The 27,629-nt window shown below is 44.8% G+C and overlaps 1 protein-coding gene across 4 annotated transcripts in view; it reads right to left on the bottom strand.

Annotated features, from left to right (window-relative positions):
• Positions 1-27,629, bottom strand: part of arid4b (AT-rich interaction domain 4B) — an 82,425-nt gene that overhangs the window by 5,995 nt on the left and 48,801 nt on the right. For 3 of the 4 annotated variants that reach the window (XM_029119750.2, XM_029119751.2, XM_034292215.1), the window contains exons 13-22: positions 27,503-27,597; positions 25,688-25,785; positions 24,379-24,631; positions 23,177-23,370; positions 9,764-9,979; positions 7,669-7,753; positions 7,078-7,231; positions 4,365-5,948; positions 1,827-2,006; positions 1,149-1,256 (exon numbers count right to left, since the gene is read on the bottom strand). In XM_029119750.2, the coding sequence (XP_028975583.2) occupies positions 1,149-1,256; positions 1,827-2,006; positions 4,365-5,948; positions 7,078-7,231; positions 7,669-7,753; positions 9,764-9,979; positions 23,177-23,370; positions 24,379-24,631; positions 25,688-25,785; positions 27,503-27,597 (2,967 nt within the window). The remainder of the gene's footprint in view (positions 1-1,148; positions 1,257-1,826; positions 2,007-4,364; positions 5,949-7,077; positions 7,232-7,668; positions 7,754-9,763; positions 9,980-23,176; positions 23,371-24,378; positions 24,632-25,687; positions 25,786-27,502; positions 27,598-27,629) is intronic. The other variant, XM_020046478.3, reaches the window with a different exon arrangement.

Raw genomic sequence — 27,629 nt, 5'->3', positions numbered from 1 at the left:
TCACCACGACAGACCGATACATCGACCGCATTACTGCAGAAGCTGCACCGATCCGTCTGTCAATCTCCCGTTCCATCCTTCCCTCACTCGTGAACAAGACCCCTAGATACTTAAACTCCTCCACTTGAGGCAGGCACTCTCCACCAACCTGAAGTGGGCATGCCACCCTTTTCCGACTGAGGACCATGGCCTAGGATTTGGAGGTACTGATTTTCATCCCCACCGCTTCACACTCGGCTGCAAACCGTCCCAGTGCATGCTGAAGGTCCTGGTTAGAAGGGGCTAACACGACATTGTGTGGTCCCCAAACCTGACACCCTCCGACCCCTGGCTGCGCCTAGAAATTCTGTCCATAAAAATTACGAACAGAACCGGCGACAAAGGGCAGCCCTGCCGGAGTCCAACATGCACTGGGAACAAGTCTGACTTACTGCCGGCAATGCGGACCAAGCTCCTGCTTCGGTTGTACAGGGACCTGACAGCCCTTAGCAAAGGACCCAGGACCCCATATTCCCGAAGCACCCTCCACAGGATGCCGCGAGGGACACAGTCGAATGCCTTCTCCAAATCCACAAAACACATGTGGATTGGTTCCATGAACCCTCCAACACCCCGTAGAGGGTATAGAGCTGGTCAAGTGTTCCACGGCCCGGACGAAAACCACACTGTTCCTCCTGAATCCGAGGTTCTACTATCGGCCGTATTCTCCTCTCCAGAACCCTGGCATAGACTTTCCCGGGGAGGCTGAGAAGTGTGATCCCCCTATAGTTGGAACACACCCTCCGGTCCCCCTTCTTAAAAAGAGGGACCACCACCCCGGTCTGCCATCCCAGAGGCACTGTCCCAGACCGCCACGCGATGTTGCACAAGCGTGTCAAACAAGACAGCCCCAGAGAGACATTTCTGGATGTTGTGGAGAGCTAGAGGTGAATTTCATAATTTCTTGTTTCTCAATCTGTTTTTTTTTACTTTAGTAAGAGTGCTGGCAGACAAGAAGCACTACATTTAGATTTCAGTCATTCAGCAGAAGCTTTTATCTAGACTGACTTCCCATTCATTTTAGTGTGCTCATATTAAGATAGCTAGGTGGGATAAACAACTCAGTTAAAGTAGTAGTTACACCATACTCAATGAAGTTGTACTCTTACCAGTTTTTCTGTTCTTCTTGGGAGGGACGGAGCTCTTTCTGTTTGGCTTGTGTTTCTTCACTACTCCGCCTGCCTGTGATTCTTTCGGACGCTTCTGACTGGCAGACACTAGAAGGAGAAGACAGGAGGAGACAGTGATGATATAGACCAGTATTATTTGTCAGGGAGACTGAGGATATAGACCAGTATTATCTGTCAGGGAGACTGAGGATATAGACCAGTATTATCTGTCAGGGAGACTGAGGATATATACCAGTATTATCTGTCAGGGAGACTGAGGATATAGACCAGTATTATCTGTCAGGGAGACTGAGGATATAGACCAGTACAGACTACTGCTTATGGGTTCAGTCACTTAAACCAAATTCTTTCTCCTCAAAATGGCCAAAGTAAAATGGTAGTGAAATATGTCTAGTAACGTGTCATTCACATAATGTACCTACTTTGGTTTAGAGATTCTGAGACATACCATGGAAAGGCAGCATTCAGAAGCCATCCATTACTATAATAAACAAGCGTTGCCATCTCCAAGATGCCAGTGGAATAACTTCATTATCAGCATCAATGTCAATTGTCTATTGGAGAATGGTACCAGTCAAGGCAAACACTAGTGTAGTCGCCTTGTGTTTCTCCTATTGGACACATTGTTCAGATCCACAAAGCCCATTGGCTGCTCACCTTTGGCTTTGTGCTCAGTGTTCTCATGCTGGCTGCTGCTGCTGAGTTCCAGGCTGCAGGTGGAGTTGGACTGGGAGTGAGAGGAAGACAAGCTGCCTAGACCGTCCGCCAGGAAGGCCTTGGTCTGGGAGGAGGGAGATCCTTCAACCCCATGCGGGGGGAGTTCACTCTGCTCTTGGTCTGATGGACAAACAAAACCGTATTGAGCTGTACAGGACAGTGATGTTAATGTTCAGGCTGTTTGTGTCTTTACATGGGTAGCATTCTTGCAACCCCGTTTCCAAAAACATTGGGACGCTGCGTAAAATGTTAATAAAAGCAGAATGCACTGATGTGCAAATCATCTAAACCCTATATCAAATAGAAAATAGTACAAAGACAACGTGTCAAATGTTGAAACCGAGATATTTTGATTTTTTCTTGAAAAATATATGCCCACTGAATTTGATGCCAGCAACACATTTACAAAAAATTGGGACAGAGGCAACAAAAGACTGGAATAGTTGTGTAATGTTAAAAAACTAAACCTGGTGGAATGTCACACAACTAATCAGGTAACTTGGCAACAGGTCAGTAACATGATTGGGTATTAAAAGATCATTCCAGAGAGGATGGGCCTGTCAGATGTGAGGATGGGAGGGGTTCACCACTCTGTGAAAGACTGGGCAGGCAAACAGTGCAACAATTTAAGAATGACTTTTCTCAAAATGAAATAGAAGAGTTTGGGTCTCATCATTTACGGTACATAATATCATTAAAAGATTCAGAGAATCCGAAGAAATCTCTGTACGCAAGGGAACAGACCAAAAACCAATACCGGATGGCTGTGATCTTCGGGCCCTCACTGTATTAAAAACAGACAATTCTGTAGTGGACATCACTGCATGGGATCAGGAACACTGTCTGTGAACAGTTTGTTGCTGCATCCACAAATGCAAGTTAAAACTCTACCATGCAAAGAAGAAACCATACGTGAACAAGATCCAGAACCGCCATTGGGTTCTCCGGGCCCAAGCTCATTTAAGATGGACTGAGGCGAAGTGGAAAACTGTCCTGTGGTTTGACAAATCAAAATGTGAAATTATTTTTGGGAATCATGGACGCTGCGTCCTCTGGGCTAAAGAGGAGAGGGACCACCCGACTTGTAATCAGCACACAGTTCAAAAGCCAACATCCATGATGGTATGGGGGTGCATTAGTGCACATGGCATGGGTGACCTGCATATCTGTGAGGGCACCATTAATGCTGAACAATATATACAGGTTTTGGAGCAAAATATGCTGCCATCCATTTCAGGGAAGGCCTTGCTCATTTCAGCATGACAATGCCAAACCACATTCTGCACGTATTACAACAGCATTGCTCCATAGTAAAAAAGTCCAGCTGCTAAACTGGCCTGCCTGCAGCCAAGACCTGTCACCCATTGAAAACATTTGGCGCATTATGAATCAAAAAATACAACAAAGGAGGCCCCAAACAGTTGAGCAGCTGAAATCCTATATCCTATATTCCCATAAGAATGGGAATATATTTTACTTTCAAAACTAGTCTCCTCAGTTCCCAAACGCTTACAGAGTGTTGTTAAAAGAAGAGGTGATGCAACACAGTGGTGAACATGCCCGTCCCATCTTTTTTGAAACATGTTGCTGGCATCAAATTCATAATGGGCATGTGTTTATCCAAAAACATTAACATTTCTCAGTTTCAACATCTGATAAATTGTCTGTTTTCTATTAAATACAGGGTTAAATGATTTCCACATCACATTGCATTCTGTTATTTTTTTTCATTTTACACAGCATCCCATATTTTCTGGAAACAGGGTAGTAAAATGTAAACTTCTATACATTTTTCTTTACATTTTTATAATGTATGTTTATATTAATTTAAATATAAATATGAAAGATTTTACTGACAATTCTGAACAACTCAATTACTAAAGGAAATGGATTGTATTTGAAAAAACCGAACATTGACAAATGGCTGTATTAAGGGGACAGATCACTGATTAATCAACATAGAAATATAACTTTCTGTGAAAGACAGTACTACCAGAACAGCTCTGTTTCGGCTTAGTGGTTTCCAGCTGTGAGCACTACATGTCCACAACACTGCACCTTTCACTGCTAATAGTGAAAGCACTCACACCAACTAGTGCAGAAATCAAAGCGTGTATGACCTGACGAGGCCTGTGTTGGTCTGGCTGTGTTGGTCTGGCTGTTTTACTGGCGAAAAACAACTGTCGGAATGATATATAAAAAACAGGTTGTCTAGAGACCAGTGAACAGGATGACAGGTCTGTGTGTCTAGAGACCAGTGAACAGGATGACAGGTCTGTGTGTCTAGAGACCAGTGAACAGGATGACAGGTCTGTGTGTCTAGAGACCAGTGAACAGGATGACAGGTCTGTGTGTCTAGAGACCAGTAAACAGGATGACAGGTCTGTGTGTGGTGTTATTTAGGACCCAGCATCTCCTTTCTGAACAGACCTATAGGACATACGTTTAGAGCAACACTCCTTCCTCTGGCTGTCTTACCTGGGGTCGTGTCCTGGTCCTGCAGCTCTCCTCCCAGGCTCTCCACTTCCAGTGTACTGCTGTCAGTCTCACTGCGAACCCCACCGCCTTCCTCTGCCAGGGGGTTGGGCTGCCCAGGGGGCCCCTCAGCCACAGGGTTGAGCCGTCCAGGAGGTCCTTCGGCCAGGGGGTTGAGCCGTCCAGGAGGTCCTTCGGCCAGGGGGTTGAGCCGCCCAGCAGGTCCTTCGGCCAGGGGGTTGAGCCGTCCAGCAGGTCCTTCGGCAAGGGAGTTGAGCCGTCCAGGAGGCCCTTCGGCCAGGGGGTTGAGCCGTCCAGGAGGCCCCAAGGTAAGTGGGTCAGGGGAGGAGTTTGTGCCCAGGCTAGGGACCACAGCTGGGGGAGGAGAGGAGGGCTGATTCCCATTAGACCCAGAGCCCTGCTCCATGGCTCCACTAGGGGATTCTGGGGTGGTAGGAGGCGTGTTGAGAACTGAGTTAGAACCGCTGGATGGGAATTCCTCCTGCTCACTCCTCCTTTTCACCTCCTCCAGCTCACATCTCCTCTTTTCCTCTTCCTCCTCCTCCAGCACATTCCTGCCCTTCTCCTCCAGCTGCTCCTCTGAGGAATCTGGATCCTTCCTCTCCTCTCCTCCTGCCACCTCTTCTTCCTCCCGCTCCCCACTACTCTCTCTCTCCTCCAGACCAGAGGAAGAGGACACGGCTGGTGCAGGAGGAGGAGAGTTAGCAGCCTCTGTGTCAGAGTCAGAGAACAGCTCCTTCAGGGTCTTCTTGGGCCACTGGGCCTGAATACTGGACCACACATCCTTCTGGCCTTTGGTGCGCCCGCCACCCGCTGATCTCTCTCTCTCTTCTGTATTGTTTGCAGTCATCTTGGCCCTCTTCTCAGGGATCTCCCAGAATGCCGCAGGGCGGGCCCCGCCAACCCCAGCACTGCCTCCTTTGACAGCCTTGTCCTTCATGCCGTTGTATTTCTTGGAGGGGGAAGGCTTGGGTTTTGGGCGGGTGCTGGGGCGTTCTCGGTCCGACTGCTCTTGTTGGGGATCATTGGGCACTTCATCATCATCGTCGCTACTGCTACAGGAACCTCCTGTTGCTCCTCCTCCTCTCCCTCTCTCCTCTGTCCTCCTAGGGGAACCTCCTACTGCTCCTCCTCTCCCTCTCTCCTCTGTCCTCCTAGGGGAACCTCCTGGAAGCCAATCTGCACTTCTGGTGGAGCGGGTGGGAGGTTTGGTTTTGGACAGGGGTCCTTTAGGGCTGCGTTGGTCAACAGCTGCACCCTCAGACTTCCTCTTCCTGGAAGCGGCGCTGCTGGGAGCAGGCCCCTCCCTCTCAGGCCCCTCCCTCTCAGGCAGAAACTCTGGTTGGCAACGCCGTTTCCCGGCATCCTGGGTCTCAACGCTAATTGGTTCTTGGCTCTTTCCGGTGACCTCGGCAGGGCTGGAACCCTCCTGTTGATCTGAGGCATCAGGGGGTTCTGGGGGACCCCCCTTTCTGAGACTACTGCGCCCCCCTGGACGGTCATCTTCATCATCACGCTCACCCTCCTCATCCTCATGATCACTGTCATCTGTTGAAGTCTCTGAAGCTAAAGGAAGCATGGGTAAAAATTAAAATAAATTAATACCAAGGCAATGGAGCCACACTAGTACTGTGATGAATCCCATCATGAGCCTGAATCCCATTAATGAACCTGAATCCCATTAATGAACCTGAATCCCATTAATGAACCTGAATCCCATCATTCAAGATACAACACCGCAAACGGTTTCTGCTTTGTAATGACCAAAACTATTTGAATTTGGGACAGGTGAAAATGACATGCAACAATGTTCAGTGGCTATTTCTTTGCAAATTATGAATATTGATAAACGACCAGCTCTAACACTTAACCTGCTATAATGACAAGTTAACTAGCGGATATTTCAGAAGAGGAAAAAGCATAGCTACATACACCATAGATATAACCCTTAAAATACATGAACATTTAACACATTCGCCCATGAAAGACTCACTAACCTCAAACAACAAGCTACTGGACAGAAAAGTCACTAAGATGTCAAAATCTTTACCTGAATGTGACCAGGTGAACTCTGTAAGAGTGAGATCAGAAGAGACGGCGCTAGAAGTGATTTCACCAGACTGAAGACCTACGGCGCTAGAAGTGATTTCACCAGACTGAAGAGCTACGGTGCTAGAAGTGATTTCACCAGACTGAAGAGCTACGGCGCTAGAAGTGATTTCACCAGACTGAAGACCCACGGCGCTAGAAGTGATTTCACCAGACTGAAGACCTACGGCGCTAGAAGTGATTTCACCAGACTGAAGACCTACGGCGCTAGAAGTGATTTCACCAGACTGAAGAGCTACGGCGCTAGAAGTGATTTCACCAGACTGAAGAGCTACGGCGCTAGAAGTGATTTCACCAGACTGAAGAGCTACGGCGCTAGAAGTGATTTCACCAGACTGAAGAGCTACGGCGCTTGAAGTGATTTCACCAGACTGAAGAGCTACGGCGCTAGAAGTGATTTCACCAGACTGAAGACCTACGGCGCTAGAAGTGATTTCACCAGACTGAAGACCTACGGCGCTAGAAGTGATTTCACCAGACTGAAGACCTACGGCGCTAGAAGTGATTTCACCAGACTGAAGACCTACGGCGCTAGAAGTGATTTCACCAGACTGAAGACCGCAGGGCTAAGGTGTTTGGTTCTTACCGTCATCCAGCTGGGAGAAAACATGCCGGTCATGGGCAGGGCCAGGACCAGAAGACTTGGAGGAGGGGCGAGGGATGCGCAGGTTGTTTGGGGACGGACTTCCCAGGTCCTCATTTAGCCGTGTCAGGCGGTCACGTTCTCTATCTGATTTGTTCTGGGGAATCAAGAGTATAATGACTGTTAGGGCTGTAAAATAAATACGCATTTATAATTCTCAAAACAACAATGTTTAGGACGGAAGGGTATCGATGTGCATTTTAAGAATTTCAAATAAATATCCCCATGAAATAAACAAAATGCTTCCTTAAAACCCCCGTGAACTGTGTATTGAGATAAATCGTATATCAGCACAGGCTAAATACTATCACAGACTGAACACTGTCACAGACTAAACCCTGTCACAGACTGAACCCTGTCACAGACTGAACCCTGTCACAGACTGAACCCTGTCACAGACTGAACCCTGTCACAGACTGAACCCTGTCACAGACTGAACCCTGTCACAGACTGAACCCTGTCACAGACTGAACCCTGTCACAGACTGAACCCTGTCACAGACTAAACACTGTCACAGACTAAACACTGTAGTACCTTTATTTTCTTGCGGTGCTTGATCTTCTGGACATTCTTATTGGCCGGACGTACAATCTTGTCAGCTTTGACCCACTCATCATATCTGACGGGAGACAGAAAAACAGGGTCAACCACAGGTCAAAGGTCACTGTAAAAGATGTTCTCCCCATTGGTACCACATAGCAATCATATAGTGACCAGGGCCCTATGAGATTCCCTGTGGACGCTAGTCAAACATAGTGCACTACCTAGGGATTAGGGTGGCATTTTGGGAAGCACAGAGAGTTTGACCACATTCTCCATCAAACAGACATTCACCCCTTTATCTACCGCTGTCCCCAACTTCACCCAAAATTACTTTAAAACAAGGATCAAAGTAGATCTCACATAAAGATACAACATTGTATGGAATCAGAGAACCTAAATAAATGTTATGAAAATACAAACAGCAACAGAAATTAACTCCAGAACATTCCTACCATTGTCTACTTGAGTGGTGAGAAGGAGAATGAGCATGACAAGGCTGTGCCACAGTAATGCTGAGCAGTAATCCCTGGTCTCCCATGAATTGAACTTGACCACAAATCAACAAGAAAACAATGACATCCCTGCATTGCTTTAAGAAGCTATTCTATCTCCTAATATCCTCATATATGCTACTACACCAACCCTGACCCTCATGTATGAACCCTGACCCTCATGTATGAACCCTGACCCTCATGTATGAACCCTGACCCTCATGTATGAACCGTGACCAATTTTACTATACGAACCCTGACCCTCATGTATGAACCGTGACCCTCATGTATGAACCGTGACCCTCATGTATGAACCCTGACCCTCATGTATGAACCCTGACCCTCATGTATGAACCGTGACCAATTTTACTATACGAACCCTGACCCTCATGTATGAACACTGACCCTCGTGTATGAACCCTGACCCTCATTTATGAACCCTGACCCATTCTACTATATGAACCCTGACCCATTTTACTATACGAACCCTAACCCTCATGTATGAACCCTGACCCATTCTACTATACGAACCCTGACCCTCATGTATGAACCCTGACCCAGTGACTGTCTGGCCCAGGAGGGGGAGAGGTGGAGGTGAGTTCAGGAAGCTGCATTTTCACATTCACACTATAGGGCTGGACATCAGGACACTGCCCTCCCAGGTTCCAGTACGGTTTGAGCAGCCATGCTAGAGCTGGAACCAGGTGTGTTCAATCTGCCAAACAGAACAAGTGTTGACTTCTGAAACTGTTTGACGAAACCGTTTTGTTTAACAGAATGAACACAGCCCAGCTGACCACAGCATGTTTTGACCATATAGTGTGAATCAGGCTTAAATGGCTGTTCTGAATAGTGGCTTTGGGCAACATACAAGTGATACCTCAACAAGAAAGCTCTTAGGGCCATCTAAAGTCACAGAGTTAATGTTTTAAAAGGTCAGACTACTGGGACAGACAGACGAAGGTGGCATAGAAACTTCAGTCAACACCTAAGAAATAAAGGGTTCCCAGTGAATGACCCAATTCTCTGTTTTGGCCACCAGAGGGCCCCAGTGTAATGATTCATTAGTCCTGACACAGGGAGCGCTATGTTATTGGACGGTAAGATAAGATTACTGTTACATAAATAAAACATGATGTCATTGCTACAGGGATCCCAGTGTAAAAGGTAACCCGTTTGTATTTGCTGCCAATGTTGGCCCTTTCTGCAGAGGATGAGTAATCTGACTGGTGGTGGTGGTTAGGAAGGGCTAAGGTGATGGCTAGTACCGAGTTAGGCCCCAGGGCTAAGGTGATGGCTAGTACCGAGTTAGGCCCCAGGGCTAAGGTGATGGCTAGTACCGAGTTAGGCCCCAGGGCTAAGGTGATGGCTAGTACGGAGGTAGGCCCCAGGGCTAAGGTGATGGCTAGTACGGAGGTAGGCCCCAGGGCTAAGTTGATGGCTAGTACAGAGGTAGGCCCCAGGGCTAAGGTGATGGCTAGTACAGAGGTAGGCCCCAGGGCTAAGGTGATGGCTAGTACAGAGGTAGGCCCCAGGGCTAAGGTGATGGCTAGTACCGAGGTAGCCCCCAGGGCTAAGTGTCCTGCTAATCTTACCTGACGTTCCAGCCACAGTAGTGGACCAGGTAGAGCACCTCTCCACCCTCCACGTCAGCCTCTCTCACAGTGGCCGCGTATGTCTTCAAGCTGCGGCCGCGACCATACCTCACTTGCACCTTCATCCCCGGGGGGTAACACTCAAACTCTTCCCCTTCCTCCCCCAGATCATCATCATCATCACCACCATCGCCCTCCTGACTGCAGCTCTCATCCCTGAAATCAATGATCAATCAATCAATCAATCACAGTTCAGCTTCCTGTACTTCAATCTCTGTTGCTACTTCGCTCTCTAAGTTGAAGGTAGCCAGGTTAGGACTAATCTGCATTCCAATATGGAAGCTTCAGAATGCTGACCCGTAGGCCAGCGGGTGTGGTACTGCTAACTAGCATGGCTGGTTAGAGTTAACTCATTTCTGCAGAGAGCCTGGGATATTATTGTCCTCTTTTCCTAACCTGGATATCTCCAACCTAGCTTCCTCATTCTGGCCCTACGTTTAGTTAACTCAACTTCCCAATATGCACCTCCACCACAACAACCCAAACAACCACCCACCTTTTCATTAAATAGACTAACCTGACTGTGACCCCAGCCCAAACACTCTCAAGCCTTGACCTTTGACCTCAATAACACACCCTACCTCGAAGCTCGACCCCAGAATGAACGGTCACCTAACCCGGGTCGCTCTTCCTCATCATCCTACTTCCAGAACACTCTCTCTCTATACATTCCCATGTATACACAGACATATATACATATATATAATAAATATATATAATAAATCCAATATACAAATTACCATTACACTACAAACACTCCCATCTAACAACATTAACATTAAACTACACACACCCATTTAACAACATTAACTCTACGCTACAAACATCCATCTAACACCATTATTACTACACTAAGTACTTCCATCTAAAAACATTATGCTACACAGATATCCATCTAACATTACTGCTACACAATATATATATATATATTTTGTTTCTATTTTTTTTTAACTATAATCGAACATATGGACATATAATCGTGGCTTTAACACTTCTGCCAGATAAAGGCAACCAGATTTTTTACAAATATCATTGAAATATAATACTTCAAATAATTTAAAATAATTTCTTTACAGAAATGCAGTTTCTGAAAAAGCAAAGTACACCCCTAGTTTTGTTTGGTAACTGCTGTTCACCCAACTAATTGTCTCTGTTAGATAGTCAGGAAGTTGCACAACTGCTTTATATACAAACATCTACCAATGTCTGGCCCTTCTCGATGTCAGTGACTACCAGCCAACTGAACCATATAACAGACAGTGATGAGTGCAAGACTTTGCATCAGTGATAACATGCAGGGCCGAATGATAGAGTGCATCTATAGATTTGAGTACAGAAGCTGAGGCATGCATGTATACTATATCACCATAGTCTAGTGGCGACATGGAAGTTGTTTGCACTATCTTTTCAGTTGGAAATCAGACAGCAGGTGTGCCACATGGTTTAGGAGGAGCCATAGCATGTAGTACTCTGTCAGCATTACAATGAAAAGCACAATACCTTAGAGTTAGATTTCTTTAATATACTTTTCAGTTAACAGACTGAGCATAAACCATTGACTCTTAAAACCAGTGTCCTGGATAGTTACTGGAATTTTCATGTATTCCTCTATCATTCCTTTGACCAGCACGACATACTGTGGCAGTTACTGGGTGCAACGTTCTTCAGGAGGTCTACTGTTTTCCAGAATTTGGAAGTCTTTTTAAGTAGCAGTCTGCTTTTGCTTTTCTAATAAGTTTCTCAATGTCTCAAGTCTGCCAGTCCAACCTAGAAGTTCTTTATCTAGCATTTGTCAATGGCACATTTTCTGAACAGTAACTACAGCTGTAACTGTCCCTTACATCGACTGGAAGGACGTTTTCCACACTCGTCTTTGCAGTACTGCGTCCCCGGTGGCGTGTTGCAGGGCTTTCTTGCACCGGCCCAGGGCATGCTGACATGCTGTTTGAAGGCGGCCAAACAACTCCGCCACTGACTCATCTGTCCAGAGTACATTGTTCCAGTAACATGGCTCTTTACCTTGGTGTTGTTCTACAGTCACTCCTGTCTTAATATTATATTTTGAGAGCAGTGGCTTCCTCCTTCCGGACTCTCACACATGCCAACTTTATGCAGTCTCTATCTGTTGATTTGTGCCCTTCATTGACTGTGGCCAGAGAGGCCTGTAGAACCTTTGATACGACCCTGGGGTTCTTGGAGACTCCTATGAGCATCTATCAGGCAGCTCTTGGGATGAATTTGGTGGGACAGCCTGTCCTAAATAGAACGCCAATGGCCTAGAGTTTTCTCCATTTGCAGATAATCTATTAGGAAGTGCAATTATCTTGCTTGATCGTTGCTTTGACACCCCTCCCAGACTCATGGGCATCAATAATCTTTCTTCCATATGGTAAAGACTAAACCAGACCAAGTGTCTGATTTTCATGGTAGGGGTGTACCTTTTTCCACATAAGGAAATTGCATTTCTGTTCATTTTAATTGCATTTATGGTTTCAATATTTAATTTGTTTGTGTGCTTTGTTAAATTGGGTTACCATTCATCAATGAATATGGTTGGAATTTGGCTGAAATATCCATGTACAGCCCTGGAAAACATTAAGAGACCACTGCTCTTTTTCCTTTCCTTTCCAAAAAGTTGAAAAAAAAAGTTTTGGTGAGGATCAGAAGTGTTCAATTTGCAGTGGTCTCTTAATTTTAACCCTTCTGTTCCTCACTCAAAACCTTCCTTTTCAACTTTTTTGGAAGGGAAAGAAAAAGTTGCAGTGATCTCTTAATTTTTTCCGGAGCTATATATAATATCCTTCCAATAAAATAAAACTTGACCTGACTTTAACACCATTACCACTACGCTGCACACGTCTTTTTAACACCATTACCACTACGCTACACACGTCTTTTTAACACCATTACCACTACGCTACACATGTCTTTTTAACACCATTACCACTACGCTACACACGTCTTTTTAACACCATTACCACAACGCTACACATGTCTTTTTAACACCATTACCACTACGCTACACATGTCTTTTTAACACCATTACCACTACGCTACACATGTCTTTTTAACACCATTACCACTACGCTACACGCGTCTTTTTAACACCATTACCACTACGCTACACATGTCTTTTTAACACCATTACCACTACGCTACACACGTCTTTTTAACACCATTACCACTACGCTGCACACGTCTTTTTAACACCATTACCACTACGCTACACACGTCTTTTTAACACCATTACCACTACGCTACACACGTCTTTTTAACACCATTACCACTACGCTACACATGTCTTTTTAACACCATTACCACTACGCTACACACGTCTTTTTAACACCATTACCACTACGCTACACATGTCTTTTTAACACCATTACCACTACGCTACACACGTCTTTTTAACACCATTACCACTACGCTGCACACGTCTTTTTAACACCATTACCACTACGCTACACACGTCTTTTTAACACCATTACCACTACGCTACACACGTCTTTTTAACACCATTACCACTACGCTGCACACGTCTTTTTAACACCATTACCACTACGCTGCACACGTCTTTTTAACACCATTACCACTACGCTGCACACGTCTTTTTAACACCATTACCACTACGCTACACATGTCTTTTTAACACCATTACCACTACGCTACACATGTCTTTTTAACACCATTACCACTACGCTACACACGTCTTTTTAACACCATTACCACTACGCTGCACACGTCTTTTTAACACCATTACCACTACGCTGCACACGTCTTTTTAACACCATTACCACTACGCTGCATGTCTTTTTAACACCATTACCACTACGCTACACATGTCTTTTTAACACCATTACCACTACGCTGCACACGTCTTTTTAACACCATTACCACTACGCTGCACACGTCTTTTTAACACCATTACCACTACGCTACACACGTCTTTTTAACACCATTACCACTACGCTACACATGTCTTTTTAACACCATTACCACTACGCTACACACGTCTTTTTAACACCATTACCACTACGCTGCACACGTCTTTTTAACACCATTACCACTACGCTACACATGTCTTTTTAACACCATTACCACTACGCTGCACACGTCTTTTTAACACCATTACCACTACGCTACACACGTCTTTTTAACACCATTACCACTACGCTACACATGTCTTTTTAACACCATTACCACTACGCTACACACGTCTTTTTAACACCATTACCACTACGCTGCACACGTCTAACATCCATTTAACTGCATATAAAGTAGCTAACACTTAGCCCAGCACCCTACATCCACACCACAAACACTAATCATTCACAGTGACATAGTAGGGTTTAGTTGAGTTGTAGTGAGGTTGAACAGCCACAGGGGGTGCTATGATAAGCTGCAGGGGTGGGTGGTGTCCCAACTGGTACCTTATTCCCTTCAGTAACAGTGCAACTGGAGAAGGGAAGACAGGATTCCAGGGCAGGTTATGCAGGACAGCGCAGCAAAGCACAGATTGGCAGCACAGTAGCAGAGGCTGTTGCAGAACAAAGTCAAACTACAACACTACCACAATAGTACTAAAACACTACCACCATACAAAAACACCACAATACTACTACATGACAATACTACAAAAACATTATTCCCATACTAAACTATATTACTAAAACACTACCACCATACTACTAAAATATTATTACCATACTAAACAATATAACTAAAACACTACCACTATACCCCTACACTAGTGCTAATAAAACACTACTAACATACACCTACACTACAATAAAACTGGAAAGAAGAATACCATACTACTACTCTACAATATTACTAAAACACAACCACCATACTACTACACTAGAAAACCACACACAAACAATACCACCATACAACTACACTACAATACCACTACATGACAATACTACTAAAGCACTACTACCATACTACTACACTGCAATACTACAAAAGCACTACCTCCACACTACATTAAAATACTACTAAAACGATCACCATTCAATGGACAGAAGACCTGCTATAGACAGTGAGGACTATTCAAACTCGCCCGTTTCCATCCAGTAGACAGGAGCCAATAGGAGGCCCTGAACAATGCCTTAGAAATTAAATGCTTCCTTAGGGCCCCCGGGAAGTGTTCCCCTCTCCTCTCCCCTTGACCCCGTCCACGCACTCCTCTTCCCCCTCCCCTCCCCTCACTCCTCTCCTCTCCTCCCCTCACTCCTCTCCTCCCTCTCCCACTTCCCCTATGTAGTGTGAACAACAGAATAACTCCTGTTAATAGGGCTCTCTACACAGTGAATGCTCACAATATTTTAGTTGCCAAAACTAATGTCCGCGTTGGAACAACAGTCCATCATACTTGGGATAATCTAGATTACGTGATTCCTAAATGGGTCAGTCCCTTTACATCCCCCCCTCTTCTCCCTGAGCAGTACTGGATGCAGGAGACAGACTGACAAGACTCTACAAGCCCATGATTCCTTGCCCTTTGAATCTGAATCCAGAACTAACAAAGCAGAATCCATTCTTGTGATAGCTACTGCCATTCTCTTCCTTTACTAATAACTGGCTAAAGTACAGGATTAAATAGAGCACAGCATGATTAGCCAGTGGACTTGTTTTTGTTTAAGTACAAAATCGTCTAAAACACAAATGCCTGAATGAAAGCCAATCCATTTAGTTCCTCATCAAGCAGCTTCCCAAAGCTGTAAAAAACCACTGGCTATCCACCAAGGCTCTCCCACATCTGGACGTCCATCCTCATTTCAGATGTCAACCACACAGACCTTCCCTGTCCGCCGGCTGAGGAGCGACCAGCTACTGGCACGAAGCTGTGAGTGAAGCAGCAGGGGCAGAGCAACAAGCCATGGTTGGCGGGACAACAGGCTGACATGGCTAGGAGCAGACAGCGTTGCTACAAGAGTATTAGTGAGAGATGACAGAGGAAGAAAAGACTTGTGTCACTGACTTCAAGCCAGACCAGAGCTGTAGCACAGGCTTGCCGGCTGGGAAAAGCTGTTTGTGACTGGATACAATTCATCTACGGAAGAGATTTACCACTGAAATACAGAGTTTTTTGGCAAAAATATTAAAGCTAGTCAATGACATGGCACTTTCGGGTTGCTACGACAATAGCTACACAAAAGTAACTAACTGGAGTCCCTCAGGGAAGAAGGAAAATATCTGTTTTTAACCGTAGAGTGGTAATTTACCTGTGATGACCGCTAACTAGTGTCAGTAGCATGTTAACTGGCTAGTTAGCATCAGCATCTTCACGAAGGACCTGTGTTGTATTGGGGTGATGCCAACTTGAGGCTGTATCAGTGTGCCCACAGTAGCTAGCAAGCTCCCCTGACAAAATAACACTAAGGGCTAGTTTCGCAGACAGATTAAGCCTAGACTAAAAAAACTAGCTGAATGATCTTTTTGTCCTAGACTAGGCTTAATCCGTGTCTGTGAAACCGGTCCTAAGAAACATAAATCTAAGCACCTGGATTGTATGTAATTTAAAAATTATTCTAATAAAAACAGATCTATCCATCGAGAGTCCAACATATTTGAAAAATAATATTGATATAGATTAGGTGTCGACCAATTATCAGCCAGGACGATTATTGGTTCTGATATTCATACTTATTCCAGATAACGAAATCATGTTAAATTGTCTGACAAAATACTGATAAAATACTTTTCTTAATGCATTCCTCTGGCTCAGATGCAGTCACATGTCTCTGAACGCTTTCTACTTGTAGTGTGGCTCAATGTCCAGCCTGCAGTATTAACGGATTGGTTACACCTTACAGTAAATACCCAATAAAAACTATATGCAGTATTAACGGATTTTTTATACCTTACAGTAAATACCCAATAAAAACTATATGCAGTATTAACGGATTTTTTATACCTTACAGTAAATACCCAATAAAAACTATATGCAGTATTAACGGATTTTTTATACCTTACAGTAAATACCCAATAAAAACTATATGCAGTATTAACGGATTTTTTATACCTTACAGTAAATACCCAATAAAAACTATATGCAGTATTAACGGATTTTTTATACCTTACAGTAAATACCCAATCAACACTGAATACAGTACTATCGGACTGGTTATACCTCATAGTAAATACCCAATAAAAACTATATGCAGTATTAACAGATTTTTTATACCTTACAGTAAATACCCAATAAAAACTATATGCTGTATTAACAGATTTTTTATACCTTACAGTAAATACCCAATAAAAACTATATGCAGTATTAACGGATTTTTTATACCTTACAGTAAATACCCAATAAAAACTATATGCAGTATTAACGGATTTTTTATACCTTACAGTAAATACCCAATCAACACTGAATACAGTACTATCGGACTGGTTATACCTCATAGTAAATACCCAATAAAAACTATATGCAGTATTATCGGATTAGTTATACCTTACAGTAAATACCCAATCAACACTGTATGCAGTATTAATGGGTTAGTTATACCTCAATGTACAGTGAGGATTTTTTTTTTTTGATCCCCTGCTGATTTTGTACGTTTGCCCACTGACAAAGAAATTATCAGTCTATAATTTTAATGGTAGGTTTATCTGAACAGTGAGAAACAGAATAACAACAAAAAAAATCCAGAAAAACGCACGTCCAAAATTTTATGAATTCATTTGCATTTTAATGAGTGAAATAAGTATTCAACCCCTCTGCAAAACATGACTTAGTACTTGTGGCAAAACCCTTGTTGGCAATCACAGAGGTCAGATGTTTCTTGTTGTTGGCCACCAGGTTTCCACACATCTCAGGAGGGATTTTGTCCCACTCCTCTTTGCAGATCTTCTCAGTCAAGTAACGTTTGGCAACGCGAACCTTCAGCTCCCTCCACAGATTTTCCATGGGTTAAAGGTGGTTAAAGGAGGTTCTCACCCAATATTTGACGGTACATGGCCCCGCCCATCCTCCCTTTGATGCGGTGAAGTTGTCCTGTCCCCTTAGCAGAAAAACACCCCCAAAGCATAATGTTTCCACCTCCATGTTTGACGGTGGGGATGGTATTCTTGGGGTCATAGGCAGCATTCCTCCTCCTCCAAACACAGCGAGTTGAGTTGAAACCAAAGAGCTCAATTTTGGTCTCATCTGACCACAACACTTTCACCCAGTTCTCCTCTGAATCATTCAGATGTTCATTGGGAAATCTTTGGACGGGCCTGAACATGTGCTTTCTCGAGCAGGCGGACCTTGCAGGCGCTGCAGGATTTCAGTTCTTCTGGGCTGATTCCTCACCGTTCTCATGATCATTGTAACTCCACGAGGTGAGATCTTGCATGGAGCCCCAGACCGAGGGAGATTGACAGTTCTTTTGTGTTTCTTCCATTTGCAAATAATCGCATCAGCTGTTGTCACCTTCTCACCAAGCAGCTTGGTGATGGTCTACAATCTTGTCCCTGCCATCCTTGGACGGCTCTTTGGTCTTGGACATGGTGGAGAGTTTGGAATCTGATTGATTGATTGCTTCTGTGGACAGGTGTCTTTTATACAGGTAACAAGCTGAGATTAGGCGCACTCCCTTTGAGCGTGTGCTCCTAATCTCAGTTCCTTACCTGTATGAAAGACACCTGGGAGACAGAAATCTTTCTGATTGAGAGGGGATCAAATAATACTATTTTTGACATGCGTTTTTCTGTTTTTTTTTGTTGTTATTCTGTCTTTCACTGTTCAAATAAACCTACAATTAAAATTATAGACTGATCATTTCTTTGTCAGTGGGCAAACGTACAAAATCAGCAGGGGATCAAATACTTTTTTCCCTCACTGTAAATAGACAGTCAACACTATATGCAGTATTAATTGGTTAGTTATACCTCACAGTAAATAGCCAATCAACACTGTATGCAGTATTAATTGGTTAGTTATACCTCACAGTAAATAGCCAATCAACACTGTATGCAGTATTAATTGGTTAGTTATACCTCACAGTAAATAGCCAATCAACACTGTATGCAGTATTAATTGGTTAGTTACACCTCATAGTAAATAGCCAATCAACACTGTATGCAGTATTAATTGGTTAGTTATACCTCACAGTAAATAGCCAATCAACACATGCACTGTATTTGAATTTTTTTGTGAGAGACGTGGGAGGAATGCAGAGACATGCATGGCTGCGACAAGAGGCTGTTTTCTCAAAAGGTAAGAATGCTGACGTTGTTGAAGTTGCAATAAACATCAAAATAATCTATGTTGAATTTGAAAAAAACCTTCAGTGATTCCCTCTGATTGTAATCAGAGCAGCTCCACCACTGCCAAATTGTGATGCACCAATGCTGATCATTCACTGCACGATGATGCAATGGCAGAAATACTCAGCCAAAAACGATAGTTAGCCGAAGTTATTTCAGTTCTGAGTGGAGCGAAGCCCCAAAGGGGAGTTCTGCTCCTATTGGTGTATAACCCTAATCCCCAAAGGGGAGTTCTGCTCTTATTGGTCTATAACACTGACTCTATAAGGGGAGTTCTGCTCTTATTGGTCTATAACACTGACTCTATAAGGGGAGTTCTGCTCTTATTGGTCTATAACACTGACTCTATAAGGGGAGTTCTGCTTCTATTGGTGTATAACCCTAATCCCCAAAGGGGAGTTCTGCTCTTATTGGTGTATAACCCTAATCCCCAAAGGGGAGTTCTGCTCTTATTGGTCTATAACACTGACTCTATAAGGGGAGTTCTGCTTCTATTGGTGTATAACCCTGACCCTATAAGGGGAGTTCTGCTCCTATTGCTGTATAACCCTGACCCTATAAGGGGAGTTCTGCTCCTATTGGTGTATAACCCTGACCCTATAAGGGGAGTTCTGCTTCTATTGGTGTATAACCCTGACCCTATAAGGGGAGTTCTGCTCCTATTGGTGTATAACCCTGACCCTATAAGGGGAGTTCTGCTCCTATTGGTGTATAACCCTGACCCTATAAGGGGAGTTCTGCTCCTATTGGTGTATAACCCTGACCCTATAAGGGGAGTTCTGCTCCTATTGGTCTATCCCCGCTACACTTGTGTTGCTCAGCTGTTGAACTGGGAGTACTGAGGGATTATTAGAGACAGGGACTTGGGGAAAAGGGTTAATATAAGTTTTATTTATAATATAAGCTTCATTTTTCACAGTAAAAAACCTGACCAAGATTGTAAACAGTAAAGTGTACCTGTTTAGGGAAGCTATTTTGTTAATTATTTAATGGAAGTTTTGTGGTGATCACTAATAATCGTTACCAGTCCTGATAAAAAACACATCAGTCGACCCCTGATATACAGCAGGTTTATCATCTGGATTCCATGCTAATACTGAATAACAACCACACAGTGACCTCTGGTGGTTGTCCAGCCAGGAGTCCAGCAGCAATGTGAGGTAGCTGACCAGGGTTAGTGGAGCCAATGTCACAGCATGCAGACCCATAGAGTACCAACCAAAAGGGTTTGGACAGTGACACCAGTTCTGCTGTGGTGTCTCGGTACTCCAGCACATTGAAATGACACAAAGATGACAGGGTTAAATGATGACTGTCCGCTTTAATCTGAGGGTAATGGTTCATCTGATATCCATATTTGAAAATGACGTCACGTTTTGTTCGTAGTCCCCAATTAAAGGTATTTGGACAGCCTTCTCAGCAGTCTCTTAGCGAGGTGTATTTAGTAATTAGGCCATCTCTTGTCTTGATTCTAGGCCTTTCACTGGGGCATTGGTTTCTACTGTCTGACAACACAAGAACCAATGAAGGGTCAATGGAAGTGAAGCAGGCCATCATGATGCAGATGAATCATAAAAAACTGATCAGACATCCAAAAATGCAGGCATGTAAAAATCAACAGTTTGGTCTATTAAGAAAAAGAAACAGCTGGTGAGACCTTCAATGACAAATGACCTGGTAGGAAGACAATGATGACCAAAGATGAATCACCATAATGAAGAAAACAATCATGAGTTCTGCTCCTATTGGATCATGTAATCATGTAAACAACGGTTTATTATTTATGGATGTAAATAGTCTCAAACTAAAGCTACTGCTCTACACTTCAACCTGGGTCATTGTTTCATATTAAATCCAACTTTCTATGGTAGAAAGACAACCACCGAAACTTGTGTCAGTGTTAATACTTGCATTAATACAAGCCTCCGTAAACACATCGGGATGTTCAAACATCATGACACATTGTTAACTGAAAGTTATTTGATATGAAACTGACAGGAACATACTACATCCTCTGGTTTCAGAACATTCACCATTGAGCTCCCTCAATAGTTAGACTGAATCTCCAATAGCTGTTTTGCACTTAGTCACAGTGGTATTGCCTTCACAGCCCTGCTGCTACAGATGGAGGAAGAAGACTGAGGAAGAAAGCAGTCTGGAGACAGTTAAGCTTTCAGCCATTCCTACTGCAGCCACTGGCTGAGACACAACTAGAGGGGTCAGAAAAGGGAATGGGGGGGTGACAGGGTACTAGTAGGGGATGACAGGGGAGGGGGGGGTGACAGGGTAGTGGGGGGGGTGGTGACAGGGTAGTGGGGGGGGGGGTGACAGGGTAGTGGGGGGGTGACAGGGTAGTGGGGGGGGTGGTGACAGGGTACTAGTAGGGGATGACGGGAGTGGGGGGATGACAGGGTAGTGGGGGGGGGGGGGGGGGGGTGACAGGGTAGTGGGGGGGTGACAGGGTAGTGGGGGGGTGACAGGGTAGTGGGGGGGGGGGATGACAGGGTAGTGGGGGGGTGACAGGGTAGTGGGGGGGGGGGGTGACAGGGTAGTGGGGGGGGGGATGACAGGGTAGTGGGGGGGTGACAGGGTAGTGGGGGGGTGACAGGGTAGTGGGGAGGGGGTGACAGGGTAGTGGGGGGGGGGGTGACAGGGTAGTGGGGGGGTGACAGGGTAGTGGGGGGGTGACAGGGTAGTGGGGGGGGGGGGGGACAGGGTAGTGGGGGAGGGGATGACAGGGTAGTGGGGGGGTGACAGGGTACTAGTAGGGGATGACAGTATAGTGGTGGGATGACAGTATAGTGGTGGGATGACAGTATAGTGGTGGGATGACAGGGTAGTGGGGGGGGGGATGACAGGGTAGTGGGGGGGTGACAGGGTACTAGTAGGGGATGACAGTATAGTGGTGGGATGACAGTATAGTGGTGGGATGACAGTATAGTGGTGGGATGACAGGGTAGTGGGGGGGGGATGACAGGGTAGTGGGGGGTGACAGGGTAGTGGGGGGGTGACAGGGTAGTGGGGGGGTGACAGGGTAGTGGGGGGGGGGTGACAGGGTAGTGGGGGGGGGGGATGACAGGGTAGTGGGGGGGTGACAGGGTACTAGTAGGGGATGACAGTATAGTGGTGGGATGACAGTATAGTGGTGGGATGACAGTATAGTGGTGGGATGACAGGGTAGTGGGGGGGGGGATGACAGGGTAGTGGGGGGGTGACAGGGTACTAGTAGGGGATGACAGTATAGTGGTGGGATGACAGTATAGTGGTGGGATGACAGGGTAGTGGGGGGGGGATGACAGGGTAGTGGGGGGTGACAGGGTAGTGGGGGGGTGACAGGGTACTAGTAGGGGATGACAGTATAGTGGTGGGATGACAGTATAGTGGTGGGATGACAGGGTAGTGGGGGGGGGATGACAGGGTAGTGGGGTGTGACAGGGTAGTAGAGGAGTCAGAGGGTTAGGGAGGCAGTAGGCCTGAGCTCAGACAGGGCCCAGGGGATAAAGTGCCAGTCTATAGCAGCAGATTACCAGTAAAACAAAAATGAACAAGTTAATGAGGGAAAAATGAACCAGCTAGCAGAGTAAACATTAACCTGTTTATGAAGATAGCGAGCAGACAAAAGCCAGATTTTACCTAACATAGTACGCCTATGATTGGCATTGCCTTTGGCCTACATTAACAGCAAGATGAAAAATGTATCAACATTTCAAAATTCCATATAAAATGTGGATATTCTTACTACTGGTGTCCCTCAGGGCTTAGATCAACAACATCTTAACCAACCATTGAAAATATTTAACTTGTGAATTCAGTACTGACATCAGATCAGATGGTGTATTGGTTCTGAACATTCTGCACACTGTCAGTTGAAGAGTTCCAACATATTCTAAGGATGCCACTACTAGGACTGCAACATTCCAGAAATGTTCCCAAAATTCCTCAGGTTTCCAGAAATCCTGGTAGGTAGAAACATACCCTGCTTTTCCAACCGATACCTTCCTGAAGAAACTGGGAACTTTGGGAAAGCTTCTGTAACTCTGCATCCCTCATCACCAGCATACCACCTACACCTAGGGAAAGACAACCACGTACCCAGAGATGTCCTCCTCCTTCCCCTCCTGCTCCTCATCAAACGGCTCCAGCTTCACTCCCTCGGCTCTGAGGCGAGCAAACGAAGGGCCCTCTTCATCGTCAGACCCATGCTTCTGATGGTCGTCATCTTCCTCATCTTCATCTTTCTGTTCAGTCTTCCGCTGCTCTGCCTTAAGGGGTTCTGTCTCCTCCGGCTGAGAAGTAACACAGTGTTATTACATTATATCCTGTTCATGTTCTTCAGACTGGGTTTTTACATGTGATTCCCAGATACCCAGCCTAAAGGTGTATGCACACTGTCTGCTCGCTAGAGCACAGAGGCACTCTCTCATTTCCGACAAGAGCCAGCGAATCACGGCGACAGCGGGCAGAGCTACTCTCTGAGACTAAATTTTCCAGTGACAGTTGAGATATGTTCAACTTTATGCTAATTTCCAACATGCGGGCGTGACGGAGTTGGGCGACTACCAATGGAAGGGCAGATGTTCTCTGCATCTTGGAGTCCCTTCTCTTTTCCACTTGCTAGCTAAAAACTCACTCGCTAGCTAAAATAAATGGACGATTTCCCCATTATTCATGATTCTTCTCTGGCTTCTTGCAGAGATATCATTCTAAAAAATGGATGCATGGACGTTTTCAAAGATCGCTGGGACCACTGGTGAGGGATGCATGCATAACTTGAAACAAAGAAAATTGCTATTTGAACATTGACAAATCATTGACTTAGCATTGTCGTAATACATTTTTAGTAGTAGAGTCATGCAAATACTAAATACTGATTACTATTTGCAGAGACAAAAGTTTCCCCTATACCGGTTGACTGGTTAATGCTGGATAAACTTAGGAAGATATGCTCCGCCCGAGCGGACAGTGTGCACGCTAGTTTCGGCTCAGCAACAGTTCGCCAGAGATTGAGTGATTTGTGAGTTGAGCAGATACCCAGCCTAAATCATGTGATTCGCAGATACCCAGCCTAAATCATGTGATTCCCAGATACCCAGCCTAAATCATGTGATTCCCAGATACCCAGCCTAAATCATGTGATTCCCAGATACCCAGCCTAAATCATGTGATTCCCAGATACCCAGCCTAAATCATGTGATTCCCAGATACCCAGCCTAAAATGGGATTCTTGGTTTGTATTTCATGGTTTGCTTGGTGGATGATTAACCTATAGTACATATGTTGGTGTTCAGCTCCACCTTAAAGAGGATGAGCTGAGCAGAGTTGGACTTGATGGTCTCTTCTGCTGATGGCGTCTCTATTTCAGAGGGGGCTTTCTGTTTCTGCTCCTCTTCAGAGTCATCAGGAGGGACGATGGTGGACCCCCCAGACCCAGGCTTCTCCCCCCCCCCCTCAGTCTGCCTCCCCTCTGGCTTGGGCTGCTTCAGAGGGAGGTCCATACGGAAGGAAATGGCACAGGACGTGCAGTATTCCTCAAAGCCGTACAAGTACCTGAGGAACCCAAGTCAACAATTAATAAAAACAACAACCACATCAACAATAACCAGCACAAACAACACATCAACAATTACTCCAACCACACCCACACCAACAACAACCCAAACACGTCCTCAGCAACACAAACATGTCAATAATAGCAAACCAGCCTGGCAGCTATGATGTTAATTAATCAACTGTTATCACTAACAGCAGAGCACTGTCAATACGTACTACCAGTAGAGCACTGTCAATACGTACTACCAGTAGAGCACTGTCAATACGTACTACCAGTAGAGCAGTGTCATTATGTACTACCAGTAGAGCAGTGTCATTACGTACTACCAGTAGAGCAGTGTCATTACGTACAACCAGTAGAGCACTGTCAATACGTACTACCAGTAGAGCAGTGTCATTACGTACAACCAGTAGAGCAGTGTCATTACGTACTACCAGTAGAGCAGTGTCATTACGTACAACCAGTAGAGCAGTGTCATTACGTACTACCAGTAGAGCAGTGTCATTACGTACAACCAGTAGAGCAGTGTCATTACGTACAACCAGTAGAGCAGTGTCATTACGTACAACCAGTAGAGCAGTGTCATTACGTACTACCAGTAGAGCAGTGTCATTACGTACTACCAGTAGAGCAGTGTCATTACGTACTACCAGTAGAGCAGTGTCATTATGTACTACCAGTATAGCACTGTCAATAAGTACTACCAGTATAGCACTGTCAATAAGTACTATCAGTAGAGCACTGTCATTACGTACTACCAGTAGAGCACTGTCAATAAGTACTATCAGTAGAGCACTGTCATTACGTACTACCAGTAGAGCACTGTCAATAAGTACTATCAGTAGAGCACTGTCAATAAGTACTATCAGTAGAGCACTGTCAATAAGTACTACCAGTAGAGCACTGTCAATATGTACTACCAGTAGAGCACTGTCAATATGTACTACCAGTAGAGCACTGTCAATATGTACTACCAGTAGAGCACTGTCAATAAGTACTATCAGTAGAGCACTGTCAATAAGTACTATCAGTAAAGCACTGTCAATACGTACTTGCGGTAAGCACATTTGACGTTGTAACCAGCAGCAGAGTTTAGCACGGGGATTCCCAGCGCCTGGTAGACAGTCTTCCACACAGTTCCACTCTCAATCTGCTCCGGAGAGGAGAGGTACATCCAAGTCAGAGTTTGAGTCAACATATTAGACTACATCCTACTCATTTACAGGGGTGGGAATTGCCCTTGACCTCATTATACAATAGTATTACTTGGGTCGCAATACAACAGTATTGTGACTCTTTATGTCTGCACTTTGCTATTGCAATATATTGCAATTATTTACATTTTCTCATTGGCAATTCATTTCTGTCATTGATAATCACACAGATGTATTGCTAAAATCCAATAGAGCACATAGAAACACTAAAAGACAAATTTTAATTCTTCCATTTAAACCTTTTAGTTGCGCAGACGAACACTATGATGTGTCCCCTGAACACATCTGAGGACTCTCTTGGACTACTTTGAATCAGTAACAATATTGTACCACATGGTCCCCAATCATTCCCAGTCCTAGTGATACAGTACTGTGATAATACTATCCTAGTGATAAAGTACTGTGATAATACTGTCCTAGTGATACAGTACTGTGATAACACTGTCCTAGTGATACAGTACTGTGATAACACTGTCCTAGTGATACAGTACTGTGATAACACTGTCCTAGTGATGAAGCACTGTGATAACACTGTCCTAGTGATGCAGTACTGTGATAACACTTTCCTAGAGATACAGTACTGTGATAACACTGTCCTAGAGATACAGTACTGTGATACAACTGTCCTAGGGATGCAGTACTGTGATAATACTGTCCTAGGGACGCAGTACTGTGATAATACTGTCCTAGGGACGCAGTACTGTGATATTGTCCTAGGGACGCAATACTGTGATATTGTCCTAGGGATGCAGTACTGTGATATTGTCCTAGGGATGCAGTACTGTGATATTGTCCTAGGGACGCAATACTGTGATATTGTCCTAGGGACGCATTACTGTGCTATTGTCCTAGGGACGCATTACTGTGCTATTGTCCTAGGGATGCAGTACTGTTATAATACTGTCCTAGGGACGCAGTACTGTGATATTGTCCTAGGGATGCAGTACTGTGATAATACTGTCCTAGGGACACAGTACTGTGATATTGTCCTAGGGATGCAGTACTGTGATAACACTGTCCTAGGGACACAGTACTGTGATATTGTCCTAGGGATGCAGTACTGTGATAACACTGTCCTAGGGACACAGTACTGTGATATTGTCCTAGGGACGCAGTACTGTCATATTGTCCTAGGGATGCAGTACTGTGATAATACTGTCCTAGGGACACAGTACTGTGATATTGTCCTAGGGATGCAGTACTGTGATAATACTGTCCTAGGGACACAGTACTGTGATATTGTCCTAGGGATGCAGTACTGTGATAATACTGTCCTAGGGACACAGTACTGTGATATTGTCCTAGGGACGCAGTACTGTGATAATACTGTCCTAGGGACACAGTACTGTGATATTGTCCTAGGGACACAGTACTGTGATATTGTCCTAGGGATGCAGTACTGTGATAATACTGTCCTAGGGACACAGTACTGTGATATTGTCCTAGGGACGCAGTACTGTGATAATACTGTCCTAGGGACACAGTACTGTGATATTGTCCTAGGGACACAGTACTGTGATATTGTCCTAGGGACGCAGTACTGTGATATTGTCCTAGGGACGCAGTACTGTGATATTGTCCTAGGGACGCAGTACTGTGATATTGTCCTAGGGACACAGTACTGTGATATTGTCCTAGGGACGCAGTACTCACATCATGGAATCCTCCCAGTTTGTGCACCAGCCTGTAGAGCTTGAAGAGGTCCAGGCTTCTGTAGCCCAGGACTGGCTTCTTATTGATGGGCGTTCCTACATGAGAAAAGAATGCTTAGTCCACTGAA

The sequence above is a fragment of the Esox lucius genome, chromosome 5 (genome assembly GCF_011004845.1).
Source record: "Esox lucius isolate fEsoLuc1 chromosome 5, fEsoLuc1.pri, whole genome shotgun sequence".
NCBI classification, from domain to species: Eukaryota; Metazoa; Chordata; class Actinopteri; order Esociformes; family Esocidae; genus Esox; species Esox lucius.
The sequence above is the reverse complement of the archived record's forward strand: the minus strand, read 5'-3'. Positions and strand labels throughout refer to the sequence as shown.